The sequence below is a fragment of the Bombus impatiens genome, unplaced genomic scaffold (genome assembly GCF_000188095.3).
Source record: "Bombus impatiens unplaced genomic scaffold, BIMP_2.2 scf_0197, whole genome shotgun sequence".
Taxonomy (NCBI): domain Eukaryota; kingdom Metazoa; phylum Arthropoda; class Insecta; order Hymenoptera; family Apidae; genus Bombus; species Bombus impatiens.
Window position 1 is genome coordinate 2,273,480 of NT_176616.1, and position 13,362 is coordinate 2,286,841.

The 13,362-nt window shown below is 44.3% G+C and overlaps 1 protein-coding gene across 4 annotated transcripts in view; it reads left to right on the forward strand.

The window, feature by feature from the left end:
* The window catches only part of LOC100745816 (discoidin domain-containing receptor 2-like), a 141,069-nt gene that overhangs the window by 100,372 nt on the left and 27,335 nt on the right, over positions 1-13,362 (forward strand). For all 4 annotated transcript variants that reach the window (XM_024366064.2, XM_012382935.3, XM_012382933.3 and 1 more), the window contains one exon: positions 9,413-9,518. In XM_024366064.2, coding sequence (XP_024221832.1) covers positions 9,413-9,518 — 106 coding nt within the window. The remainder of the gene's footprint in view (positions 1-9,412; positions 9,519-13,362) is intronic.

Sequence of the window (13,362 nt, forward strand, 5' to 3'; positions counted from 1 at the left end):
AGGTGGGGAATCGAGCCGGTAGTCGCGTTTGGTTTCGCGTACTCGATTCACCGAGTGTACCTCGACTACCGGCCGCGTGTGCAAACCTGCGTGTGCAGAGGCTCCGTGGAGCCGAGCCACGCGACACGCCTGTGTCCGTCTTGCGTGCGCCACTGGACATGATTCGTGAAGCTGCCGCGAGAAAACGAGCAAACGACGATACGCGCCTTCCTCGGTTACCCGTGATTGCTGGCTACCGTTGCAATTTTCTTTGCTCTTTCCCTCGTGGGAATTGAGATGATGCGGGTGATTGTGGTTTTCATATGCAAACGATTGATTCAAACGAATACATACCTCGCAGTAGTAAATAAGTACAATAAGTAGCGAAGAAAATCATGTTGATCTTCCAAATCTATTTTTCTTATTGTAGAAATTAAGCATCAGAGCAAACAAGTTTGTCCAAGCTTTTAATAGATATTTATGCTAGGAGGTGCCACCTGCGCATAATACCATTCTGCCGACCACACCTATTTAACGCGATCACAAAAACAATGGTATTTGTTCGGAAGAAGTTAGAAAACGATGAAGGAAGTTGAAAGAGCTACGATAATTTACCACCACGGAGCGCCAACTTCGTCTTTATCACTTTTTTCCTACCTTTCTTACGGAAAGAGCTACGCCCCGTTCCATTCGCATGAATCATGTGCTTCATTCGTGGGAACGAGGCGCGAAGAAAGTGCTTTATTTTGAGAACTTACTTTTCAATGCACCATCTGACACTCACGTTTCTTATCTCCCTTCCGGTTTAATCATCCCAATACAAATCAACGATCGCTTTCAATCGCACTACTGTAACATCCGGTAATTCCTTACCTAGCACGAACATCGAATTCAATTGCCCCCTGATAACAATAACATCTATCAAAACGTACAGTTCACCGCATAAGCGTCTGACGATCAAGCGTTCTCACGTGCATAAGTATACACACACAAACATAATGTGTTTGTACGCATGTGTGTATATGTGTGTACGTCCCTACATATCGTCGACGATAGTAGGAGCAGTACACGAGCGTGTCCAGGGTGGGTGAATCGTTACGCGAAGCCCTCTTGCGTTATGGCATTGTCATCGGCCCGTTGCCTCCCTCGAATCCCCATGACCCCTCTGCCCTTCCAATTATCCACAGATCCATTAGTTACGCGCGCATCGTTGATGAAATTGTCGACGTATTAACATAACCGAGCGACAATTAAAGCGTTATGGCGGAGCCGGCATACCGTGCTGATTTTAGGCTGGCACATCGGAATTTTACTGGTGGACAGCATCTTAAGAATCTCTGGAATTCCGGCGTAATTTTTTAATTGAAATGAGTCAGTGGTGTTGGAGGTGGAGCGGATCGCGTCACGTGTGATCCTCGAGCGTTCAGAATTTCCGGCGAATTCAACACATTCCACAGCAAAAGGGTCGAGTCTCGAGATTCCAGCCACCTTCGATTCTCGCTGGTCCCGTTGGTCAGGAATTGTGAAACTAACTTCAACAGTGTGTTACACGTATATAAGTTAACTTTGAACATGAATGGAATTTCGTGGGCGTGTGTCGGTCCATGTAGAACGGCAAACCTAGCCTTTACTTTTGTATATCGTTTTCTGTTTAAGAATGGAGGTGGAGGAAGAGGTTCTGTTGGATTTGCTTAGGTTTTTGTAAGCTGTTTTTCTTATAGCGTGGAGGGAGAGTTACATAACGAATTCCATTTGTGAGCAACGCTTTCGTAGTTAATATAGACGTCTCTTCTTATTACATCGTCGCATAAACGAGCTACTCAGAAGCAAAATTAATCAACTCCACTTTCTCAACATATCTTGCTTTTATCTATAATATAGATGAAATTAGTTATCTGTAATAGATGCACTTTATCACTTTACTTCCTGTGTAATATTATTAGCGTGATCTTTCCGAGTGTTAAATTTAAAGCAATACAAATTTTTGCGATTGAGTTTTTACCAAAGTACGGACAGCTTGTTAGATAAATAACAACCGATTGTGGAAAGCACCGAAAAAGACATCGTTATTTCCTCGAACAAAGCTTAATCTCACCCGGCAACATCCTCCGTCACGGCGATCTTACGAACCCGCAGATTTCGAAACAGCGAGCCGAAGCTGCAGACAGACCGACACGTCCGTCACAACACGCCGCGGCAGTGATCGTTGCAATTTGTCACGGCTTTGTACGGGTCGCGGCGTCATTAACACCGCGCGCGTCTCTACTTTCGCGGAGTTTGTTTAAACGTCGAATCGCTGGCACGACAAAGGGGCCGTCGAGCTGCACGTGTGCGTCGTATGTCTCTCGAATATAAAATCCAGCCCGCGTAAACATTCCCAAGCGAACGTCCCGACATCTGTTCGCTCGGCCTGGTTCGCGCGATTCCGTCCGGCTTGATCACGTGCCAGAAGCGAGTCGTTCGCGCTCGTCTTTCTCTTACACGTCTACACACGCGTCTAATGATCACGTTAAATCGACCGGTGTTGGGCAATCGACTTAACCGACTCCTTCCTTGCCGTATTCAGAGAAACTCGGATAGGACGAGTCGAAGGAAGAAGGAAGAGAGAGAGAGAGAGAGAGAGAGAGAGAGAGAGAGAGAGAGAGAGAGAGAGAGAGAGAGAGAGAGAGAGAGAGAGAGAGAGAGAGAGAGAGAGAGAGAGAGAGAGAGAGAGAGAGAGAGAGAGAGAGAGAGAGAGAGAGAGAGAGAGAGAGAGAGAGAGAGAGAGAGAGAGAGAGAGAGAGAGAGAGAGAGAGAGAGAGAGAGAGAGAGAGAGAGAGAGAGAGAGAGAGAGAGAGAGAGAGAGAGAGAGAGAGAGAGAGAGAGAGAGAGAGAGAGAGAGAGAGAGAGAGAGAGAGAGAGAGAGAGAGAGAGAGAGAGAGAGAGAGAGAGAGAGAGAGAGAGAGAGAGAGAGAGAGAGAGAGAGAGAGAGAGAGAGAGAGAGAGAGAGAGAGAGAGAGAGAGAGAGAGAGAGAGAGAGAGAGAGAGAGAGAGAGAGAGAGAGAGAGAGAGAGAGAGAGAGAGAGAGAGAGAGAGAGAGAGAGAGAGAGAGAGAGAGAGAGAGAGAGAGAGAGAGAGAGAGAGAGAGAGAGAGAGAGAGAGAGAGAGAGAGAGAGAGAGAGAGAGAGAGAGAGAGAGAGAGAGAGAGAGAGAGAGAGAGAGAGAGAGAGAGAGAGAGAGAGAGAGAGAGAGAGAGAGAGAGAGAGAGAGAGAGAGAGAGAGAGAGAGAGAGAGAGAGAGAGAGAGAGAGAGAGAGAGAGAGAGAGAGAGAGAGAAGACAGGTTGAAGGGACGTCGACTGTCAGACGTCGACGTCGGGTGTAATAATCCTCGACTTTCGACCTCGAAGGGCGGCCGTCAATCCGACGTTGGATCTGTATTTTCATAAGTCTAGGCCGCGAGAGCAAACACTATATTCCCTGGATCGAGTACCGTCTCCGAAGGGTTGAAACCCTTCCTCTGTTCGGTCTACATCTCGCACGTGATTGCGGAGGAATCGAAGGAAGAGTCTTTTCTTAAAGGGTGCCGTCTAGGAATTCCGACTTTAAAGCGACGCTCTGTTGAACTTTAACGTATTCGGCATACGCGTATTTTCACAAGATCGTTGCCAGTAGTCATAACTTATATTTTGTATATTTCGTAAATTGACAATGTTAAGCTATGACTATTTTATGTTTTAGATACGTTATTCCGCGATTCTATTCCTCGTGCAGAATTCAATCCAATCGAATCCAATACTTCTTCAATCGCAGTTCGAGAATTGACTGACAAATCGTAGATCTTAATTAGTCTTAGGCGACCCAAAGTCGTCATAACTTAACGTCTAGGTTACCATAATCTCGAATATGTTGGAGAGTAAAAAAATAGATAATAAAGTATACACGTTCGATGGAAAAAATTCTACTTTTCCTTTAACCCAATTACGCGAACCACTTTACAGGCGAGATTATATCCAAAATTAGTTAAACGCGAACGTGTTGCGGAGACACGATAAACCAGTTCGACATATCACGGTGCTGTAACGAAGAGAACGTTGGAGGTCAGAAACACGAGTCCTGGCCAGCGGCGACGTAGGTTCGCTTTTGATAAATCCAGGCCACGAAGGCGAGCGTAACACATGCTCGCCACGAGGCACGCACGCATAAAAGGGGTTGCAGCTCCCCTGAGAAGTAAGCGCTGCACGCAACTCGAGACGGTGATTTCAAGACAGCGGGGATGGGTCACGCCTGAGGGGTGGTTATAGCGAAGGGTTGGCTTGCGGAGAAGGGTGCAAAAAGACCGCGGACGTGGAAGGAGGGCATGGGATGGGTCATGAGGCAAAAGGGGGACGAAAGGGCCGTGTAAAAGTAGTACTTCCGTTTCTCCAGCCGTCCCGGCGCCACAACGACGAGCATGCGCCCTCGCTGACTCGAGCCGCGTTATCTTCCGGCTGCAACGACTGTTTGTTTTCTCTGAAAGAAACGAAAATGGTTTCGACGATATCGTGGAAAACCGTGTTTTGGTGTTCGTGGCGTTCACGGAAAGAGTGCACTTAAGTAGGGTACCCGAGGGGTGAGTCATCGTCTAACGTGGTCGTCACTCTTACAAACATTCATTCTAATTTCGCCTGGCCCTGACGAGGAAGGCAGAGTTTCACCGTAACTACGGAGAATAAGGAAAAAGAATACCACAGGTGTCCACCTGCTAATCCCGTTAAGTAAATAAACCCGGCTAGGCGTTGTCATAATACGGCAATTAAGGAGGGACGTACTATTACCGCGCTACGGGATACGCCTTCTTCTGCTCGTCCTCCTTTCCATCATTCCTGGCGCTTTGTAATTTCGGGTTTTCTTGGTTTATACAAACTTTTTGGGCATTTAAATTTTTTGCATCATGAGTTGTTATGTCGGTGATTATCAAGTATAGGATGGTAATTGGATGAGTAATTTTACGAGGAATACGCGATAGCATAAGGTGAATGCCTCTTCATTCCGGAATCCATTAACGGTTATTTGGTGAGGGATTTAGTTCAGCAGGTTTTCGGGATTTCGATTAGCCCAGGGAGCCGGCGCTTCCGGGTATGAAAAATAGTAATCCATAAGTGAGTCATGATTTATGCTGTAATATCGTGCCGTAATAAGGTGGGGCGCTTAATATGTTTTTCGCGAAATACCCGGAGAGTAATTAATTTACATTCACGCCCGGTGGAGGAGGGAGGCGCGCGGCAAAGGGAGAAACAAACGAGGTGTGGGATGGAGAAGGAGAATCAACAGCGGCGTGGCCACGACCACGACCCTCTCGTACATCGTCATTAATAATAATTGTAGAGTTAACAAAGGCGGGCCAAGGTGGAATTATTAAATCCGTCGAGATAGAAAATCTCCGTTGTTAGCCAGGCATTTCGCCGATCTCGCTTTTCCTTTTCGTTTCTTTCGCCGGCTAACGAAAACCTACCGCCCCCCCCTCCTCCCTTTGCTTCGTCTAATTCGCTTAATATCCTGCTCGTGGCTGTACCGGAGGCAACAAATCTTCGTGAAGCTCGCTGGATTCGTAACGATTCCGTATAATTCTTGTTTTCGTTCCTCCTTCGAGGTTCAAAGTGTCGCATAAATTATTTAAATCGTCGAAATCAACTTGTCCCGGGGACGATAATACCTCGCGCAGGGTGTCTGGTTTCTCGACGAACGGTTTCGTTCGACTTCTCCGGAAGCTGACGGGTTCCTGAAGAAGACGCTTACTGACGCGGATAGGCGAAAGAAGCGGTTATCAATTTGACAGTGACGTTGTTAAGGGAGGAAGAAGGAGGTCCAGATGGCGTAGAAAAGAGAGGAGTCGCGAGGAGGGGTTGCGAGAAGGCATTCAATTTCCCTCTTCTCGCGGATGGAGGGCGGCACACACCCTTCCGTTCGGAGCTGTCACTCCGCGAGAGTTATGGTCGCCGAATGAGTGGCTGGGGCGGGCCAAACGTCGCATAACTTACTTCTTCTTCTCTCGTTTCTCTGCTCTTTTCCAGGATGTCTATAAATACAGGGATCGAACCTGCCTACCGCTCTACCGTCCGTCACTGGTCCCTTCGTTGTTCCTGCGGGATCCTTTCGCCGATAGGACGAGAAAAGGGGAACCGATATCAGCGTGTAAACGATCGTAATCGCTTGAGAATGTCGATCGATTTGTTTTATTCCCATTTACTTAGGGGCTCAGGGATCTTTCCTCTTTTCAGTAGAAGCGAGGGTTATTTTTCAATGAAATTTGTTATCTATACGATTGGTATTTGGTTTTCGGTGGAAACTCTGTTCTTTTTTTTCCAATTTAAGTTGATTAAGCGTTTCAGAGTAATCCAATTTCCGTCGAGGGATAGGAGTAGAGGGCATGCTATCTATGGTTTCGGTTGAGTCACGAGATACAAGTGGTCTGTCCAATCTCTCGCTTTATTTTTACTAACTACACTTGAATCACGAAGACTGGCGTGTTTGTTCGAATGTGTCCTGTAATCTGGGGCCTGTGTTTTCTTTTCTCCTGTCACTCTTTCATAACAAGGCTTTTCTCTAATCACTCTCTTAAATACCTCCGCCATAGTTCCCCCCTTCCCTTCCTGTCGCTCACGGTGTCTAAACAATCAATCTCTCGTTCCTCGGTTTCAACTTGTCTCGTGCTCCATTAAGCAAATGGTGTTTCTAAGTTCTACATACTTTATTTCCTTTAACGAAAAGACCTTTTAAAATAATAATTACAACGAAGAGAAGAACAGCGACTTGCAATCAATACTATATTGTCAAAAAAATTCGCCACTGTCGATATTTTCGTCAAAAAAGGGAGGGAAAAAAATATAAAAAAGGTTCATAAATTCGTCAAAATACCGGTTCGGTCGGGTGTACGGTCCAGCGGCAAAGTAAGAACGATTACGCTGAAAGGATTTCGTTGTAAAATCGCGTAGCGCTGGCCGACGAGTTCCCGCCAGGGGGAAAGAAAGGAAAAAACCGGCGGCGAAGAAATTTCATATGGCAAAAACGGTGTTGTAAGCGCGCCGGTTCAACTCCCGGGAACAAGTGGCTCCATGTAGAGGAGTTAATTACCAGAAATAAGCAGCCGCCGAGTCGTAAAACTCGTACGAGGCCGCGACCTACGCTCGGAACCGGGCGTATATCTCGTTAAAAATTTATTTACGTGGAAAGTTCGTCTAGCGAATTAAGACTTGGTGGTGCTCGCGAAAAACGCGTCGCGTTGCTGCGACCGGCGGACAGCTTCTCGCCGGATATAAGACAGAAAGTTGAAGTGACGAGTACGGATCGATATTTTGAAATAGAGAAGTTTGATTTTCGACTTTAGTCAGCCTTTTCAAAAATCACTCGTGAACAGAATGGTATCGGAGGAACAAAAAGAAAAAAAAGAGAAAAGAAAGAAAAAGGACGAGAGAGTTCTCGCTCCTAGGAATGAGAAACTTTACATCGCTTAATTGCTGTTATTAAAATCATTGGAATTCATTTTGAAAGTGTTAAAGAATCTACCTCTTAACCAAGGAAGATTAGTCGCGTCTCTCGGACGTAATCCTAATTGAAACCCATCTTTTTAAGTTTCTTTCGATTTGTACGAAAATAACTAACTGAAATTGATTTGCCTTTATCAATGCTTAATTGTGTGATCGTAGGAATTTCTGATTTAAAAAATCGCTCAATCAACAGAGGTTAAAGAACGTATAATATAAACATCCATTAAAAGAAACTTCTTCATTATCCTACACGTTGGATTCACATTCCACACAAACATCTCTCCTCGTCCACTCGTTCAACGACAATTCCACGAAACACCTCGACGTTATAATTAACGGCACGACTCTTCCAAATAATTAAAGCCCTCGAATAGTCCCTGAAACTGTTTGTGTACCCAGGCGGTCGTGAATTTAAGATGTTGGAGGCAGCAAACGATCGTGATAGTAATTGACGCTCTCGTAGCTTGAGGAAACGGCTGTCGTTGGCCACCGTGTTCCGACGAATCCGATCCTCCTCCGCACACGGGTTTATCGAGCTCTCGCCACAAACGGTGGACGCGTCCGTTTCTCTGCCACGGTTTCCCACTAAACGCTCGTATATTATCCTCGTATTCCCGAGAAGTCCGATTTCACGCGTTCGAGTAAACAGATCCGCTTTGATGGTCTCTCCTCCCCGTTGAAGGAGGCGGAGAGAGGATGATGCTCGTTTTTATCCGCACGACGACGGCTCGATCCGGTCGCGTGTTCCCGCACCGTAGCGAAAACCAGTTCAGACGTGTAATTTCGGGTCGTCGAAAATGTTTCTCGCGCCTCCGGACTGGTGATTGAAAAGCGTTTCTTGGTATCGTGCCACGGTGTATCGCAATTATCGCCGGGCCGCAACATCGTCCCGAGAAAAATACGACGTGCCTCCCTGTTTCACCGCCTCGTAATCACGCGCCAGTTGGTTCGAGGCTGCGCACAGGCAACCTCATGCCTGTTTGAGACGTGTAATGAACGCTCGATGAACCGTACACGGTACTCGCCCGAAAATAACGGCGCGAAACTCGCGGATATCATCTGACGATGGAACGTCCCGTCGAAAACATATGGTGGACTCTTGCCACGGTACGCTCTTTTGATATACATCTGAAGTTTATGGTTAAAGTACATACTTGTACTGTTATATTTCTAAGGGCGGTTGGCGATACTTGTATGGCGATTGTTGCGGTTCAAGTATGTCTAAGAGTGTTTAATCGCTTGCATTCAGGTTATAAGATACGTGTAAATTCATGAAAAGCGTGCATACGTGTAAATATGTTTTGTTCTCTTCTATTGTAAAACCGGGATTTTATTGTTTTAAATTAGTGAATTTTGTAATTGATTACCATTTTCCAATTTAATTTTCGACTTGGAGAGAAATCAATCAGTTCGATGTTATAGTATAATGATATGAACCATTCAGAAGCTACATTGATCAACTGTGTAAAAAATACAGGAAAGCGATGATGTTATAGATATTACTTCTAAAATTTACTATTATCCATTGATGAACGAACTTATGGAATCGAGTTGTTTGTCGACAACCAATTATCAATGGTATAATGAAATTAAGAAATTGAAGAAAGCTGGAGTTGATTAGTTTAGCTTTCAAGAGGCTTATTATATTAATAATAACTCGATGATAAACGAATCAAACAAGATTAAATTTATAAAAAAAGACGAATTTTAACGAACAGAGATGTATGAATAACAGTACAAAACAAACATGCTAATAATATGACTAGAATGTTACTATACACGAGCACAAAGGAACGTGTTCAAATTAATATTATGATTGTTCCGAACAATTAAAGCGTTCGTGCAGTAATCACACCCTTCTTCAGGGCTAAAATACGCGTGGAACGAATACGGACGTGTATATAATCAAAGCAATTTCCTTTGTTTGCAGCACAATGCATCGCACCCCTAGGGATGGAATCTGGTGCGATTCCCGATGCAGACATCACAGCGAGTTCGAGTTTCGATAGCGGAAACGTCGGGCCACATCACGGACGGTGAGTGAATTACCGTGTATTACCGTCTCGTTTATAGAACGCATTATGCAGATGCTATGCAATACACATTCGGAAATATGATAAAATTAACCCCTTTGTGCGCTGCGCCTGGCCAACAGAGATGCAATTTCCCGAAATCAGTGCGCTTCGTTAGGCGATCTATTCGGGGATGAATTGTAGCGATCCACACGACGAAAGATTCTGTTACGTTCCATGAGAGAATTCGAAAATTGTTTCGATACTACAATAGTATGCGCGATATTACACGAAATTTCATCAAGATTGAAAAACTTTCTTTAACAAATTTATCTCGGTATGTCGTTTGCTGATTCGATGTTATTTTTCGCTATATAGTTGTATCTTCTCTAGTCGACGAATAAGACAAAAGCGTGACATTAAACAAGTCGCTGGGAGCCACATTGACCAAATCCACGATTTTAGAAAATTTTCAATTATCCAGATACATGAATGATGTTTAACTTTCCAGGGTACAATATAACGTTATTTTACAAAAATAATTAGTCTATTACTAAATACATGGAGTTTATGAGTAAAACTACCGAGCAGTTAAAATAGGAATAATGATCAGAAATCGTAAAACAAAATTAGCCCGTAATCATCCTTCTGAAAGGATGCTACCTACGTGTGAAGAAGCAGAGACGTTAATTATCCTAACCTTAGCCCCTTACCCCCGCCTAAATGAAATTTGTTTTTACGCTCTAAATTCCATCTAAAATTATGTGACATACATTTCAGATTCCACTCTGAATCTTCCCAGTGAGTCATCTAATAACATTGTCTTCCAAAATCACGTCTGAAATCGATCGAGTATAATTCACTATGAAATTTGTCAATGAGATAAATAATATAGATGCGTTTTTTTTCCGGACGCAAAGGATTTATCAAGCGGGTTGATGGACAGCTTAAAACGCGATGCAGATTGATGCGCGAGCGCGATTGTGCGGCGGAGAGTTTGACGACAGAAAAAGAAAACGAGTCTCTGCTCGTGCGGCACGATAACATTTCTGACTGTGAATGCTTTCTACGGCTTAAACGGATGATCCTCTTCCTGTCCGTCATCCTGTCTACGACCGAGATAGCTCACGATCGGGACTCGACCCCGGTCACCGTATTAATCACCGACTACTAAACTGCACGTCTAATTCGGCCTTCAAGCCGCAATGAGGATTAATGACGCGGGATGTCCCGCATGCACAGCCATTTGTATCGAACGTTCCGAAGCTCTTAGGCATCGTTAACGTGGACTCCGCGTATTCCTTTGATTATACGTGCCAGCTAATTACCATTCCAAAGAGAGCATTCCACCGGGTTTGCCAGATATAGACAGAATGCCCGAATTACGATGCTGCGAGACAAGGACCACCAGCGATGTTAACAAACCGAGGCTCGCGAATCGTTTACCAAAGAAGAAATCCTCCTTTACGGGAATCTTAACGATCCACGACGTCATCTGAAATCGTTATCGAGTCGTTTCACCAAGCATAAATTTCCATTGAAAAATGTTGAGAATATAAAATTAATTGAAGATAATATACGATAGTTGTCTTCGGTTTAGGAATGATTTTTTTTTATGGAATTAAAAATTTACATTTTCCAGAAATATGAATTGTTAGCATTTCACGGAGAGTAAATTTGCATTAAAAGAACCGGGGAGTATACAATTAATTAAGGTTAATATACGACAGTTGTTTTAGACTTGGAAGTAATTTTCTTATGGAAATAAAAATTTGTATTTTCTGAAAAGATGGAAGTATTACAGCGAATAAAGGGTGACAGAAATTCACGAGCAGAATATCAAAATATTAAAAGATTCTTCTGAAAGAGATGGAAAATAGGATTCTTAAGAAAAACGAAAAGAGGATGAGTTTGCTAGTTTTGTCCGTTTTACATGCATCCTATTCAAAGAAGAAATATTTTATTAACGCGAGTGACATTTACGAACTTCTTTGATAGCGATGGGTGGTCCCTGGCTTTAAAGCGTCACCGTGGGATTCAGAGAAACACGACGAGGAGGCGTGAACATGTTTATGGTCCGGGGAATTTCGTTGAAAAGCTGCATTAATGCCAGTACGATAATTGGAAGTTTAACGTGTAAGAAGGTATCTGCGACGTTTCCTTTTTTCTCTATTCTTTCCTTTTTTTTCTCGGCCATGATATAAAGCAAGGAAAGCCTTTTCGATGCAATACCGATATCGTCGCTTGTGCACACACTCTTTACCGGTAGAGACCGTCTAGACCTTCTTCAACGGCACTTCCATGGCTTCCTGATACTGCGGGCTTCCCGGTGAATACCCTATTTACCCCATACGACTCCCGTTTACCCTAAAATACGCGAATCTAACTCGTATTACGTGTACATGGCTTACCTTTTCGTGAAACGTACGTACATTTCGTTCTCGAATATTTCTGTCTACCCCGTGGACTTCTACATTACCATACATTTTGTCGCAGGAACTCTTACAAATTCTAACCGATTTATTGGGGAATTATCGGATGAAATAATCGTCTAATTTAAAAAATATTTTACTTGCAGTTATATTTGTACATTTTGAATTGTATATTTGATGATGACAATATAGAACTAATTAGCTGACACTAATCTCTAGCTCTATTTCGTATAATCGTCTTAATTAAGTGGCTCTAACTAATTTCCTGATTATATGATTATATTATTTCTTAAATATGATCTTCAATATTTACGGACATTTTACATCTTAATTGCTCCAGAATCATTTAAAATCCCTTTTTCTGCGATACATATTTAAAAATTTAATCTTTCCATTTTCTTTATTCGAGGAAAAGAATCCAAAATGAAAGAGTTAAAGAAACATACTCACTTTTCTTTCATCCACTTTCCGAGAGGACCGCAAACCTCACGTACGAAAAGGTAATCCAAAACCCTGGTCGCTCTCCGGGAGCAAACAACAAAAAGCTAGGAGCCTGGTAAACTTCGCAAGGAACGAAAAAGAAATCCGACGCGTGTAAATAAGAGAGCAAGCACGGCTCCCAACCTCCGAGTACCCGTCGTTTGTCTTCGCGTTCGTGCGCGGCTCGTTCGCGTGCCCGCTCGAGTACAACGTCGCTCCGGGTCCAGGCTCGGCACGTTCACGAAAGAACGTTTTCATCGAGGCGATCCAAGGTGGATCAGCGAGATCGCAGAGAGTGAAATAGCTACGGAAACTGGCTTCTTCTTGTCGCCGGGAGCAACAAATCATCCCCAAGGATCCAGACGGATCGTTAGTTCTCTTTTTCGAAGAAGAGCTTCGAAAAGTGTCTCGCCGCTGGCTCGCGTTCGACAAACCATTCCTCTCGATAATCGACCCGTTCGTCTCAGCGGTGTCGCGCTTTCGACGATTTCGCCGACGTAGCTCGAACCGTTCTCGTGGCTAAAGTCCGCGTAATCGTCCGACTAGAGATTTATCACGGGTGCCGGGTGGCACGAGCGAAGCCGCGGAATGTCTTTGATGCCCTGAACTGTATCAAAGTGGCAGCCAAGGCAGTTCGAGCTCACTTAATGGGCTATGAGTTATGGTCTTTCGCTGTGCTGGATGTATCCTCTCCCTCTTTCGCGCCTGCCCTCCGCGCCTTCCTATTTACCTTACTGATGCTTCTCTTTCCTTCCATGCCCTTCTTCTTCGCTCTCTCGTTCATCCGTCTGTGTACTCCCTTTTATCCCCGGCTCGTTCTTTTCGACGACGCACCCACAGTTTCTTCGTTCTCCTCTACGAAAGAGGGGTTCGTTCACTCGTTCAGGGACAAGGCCGCTTTTACCGGGGCCCTGCGTCAAAGCGACGCTTAAAATTCTGACGCTGCAGAGAGGCTG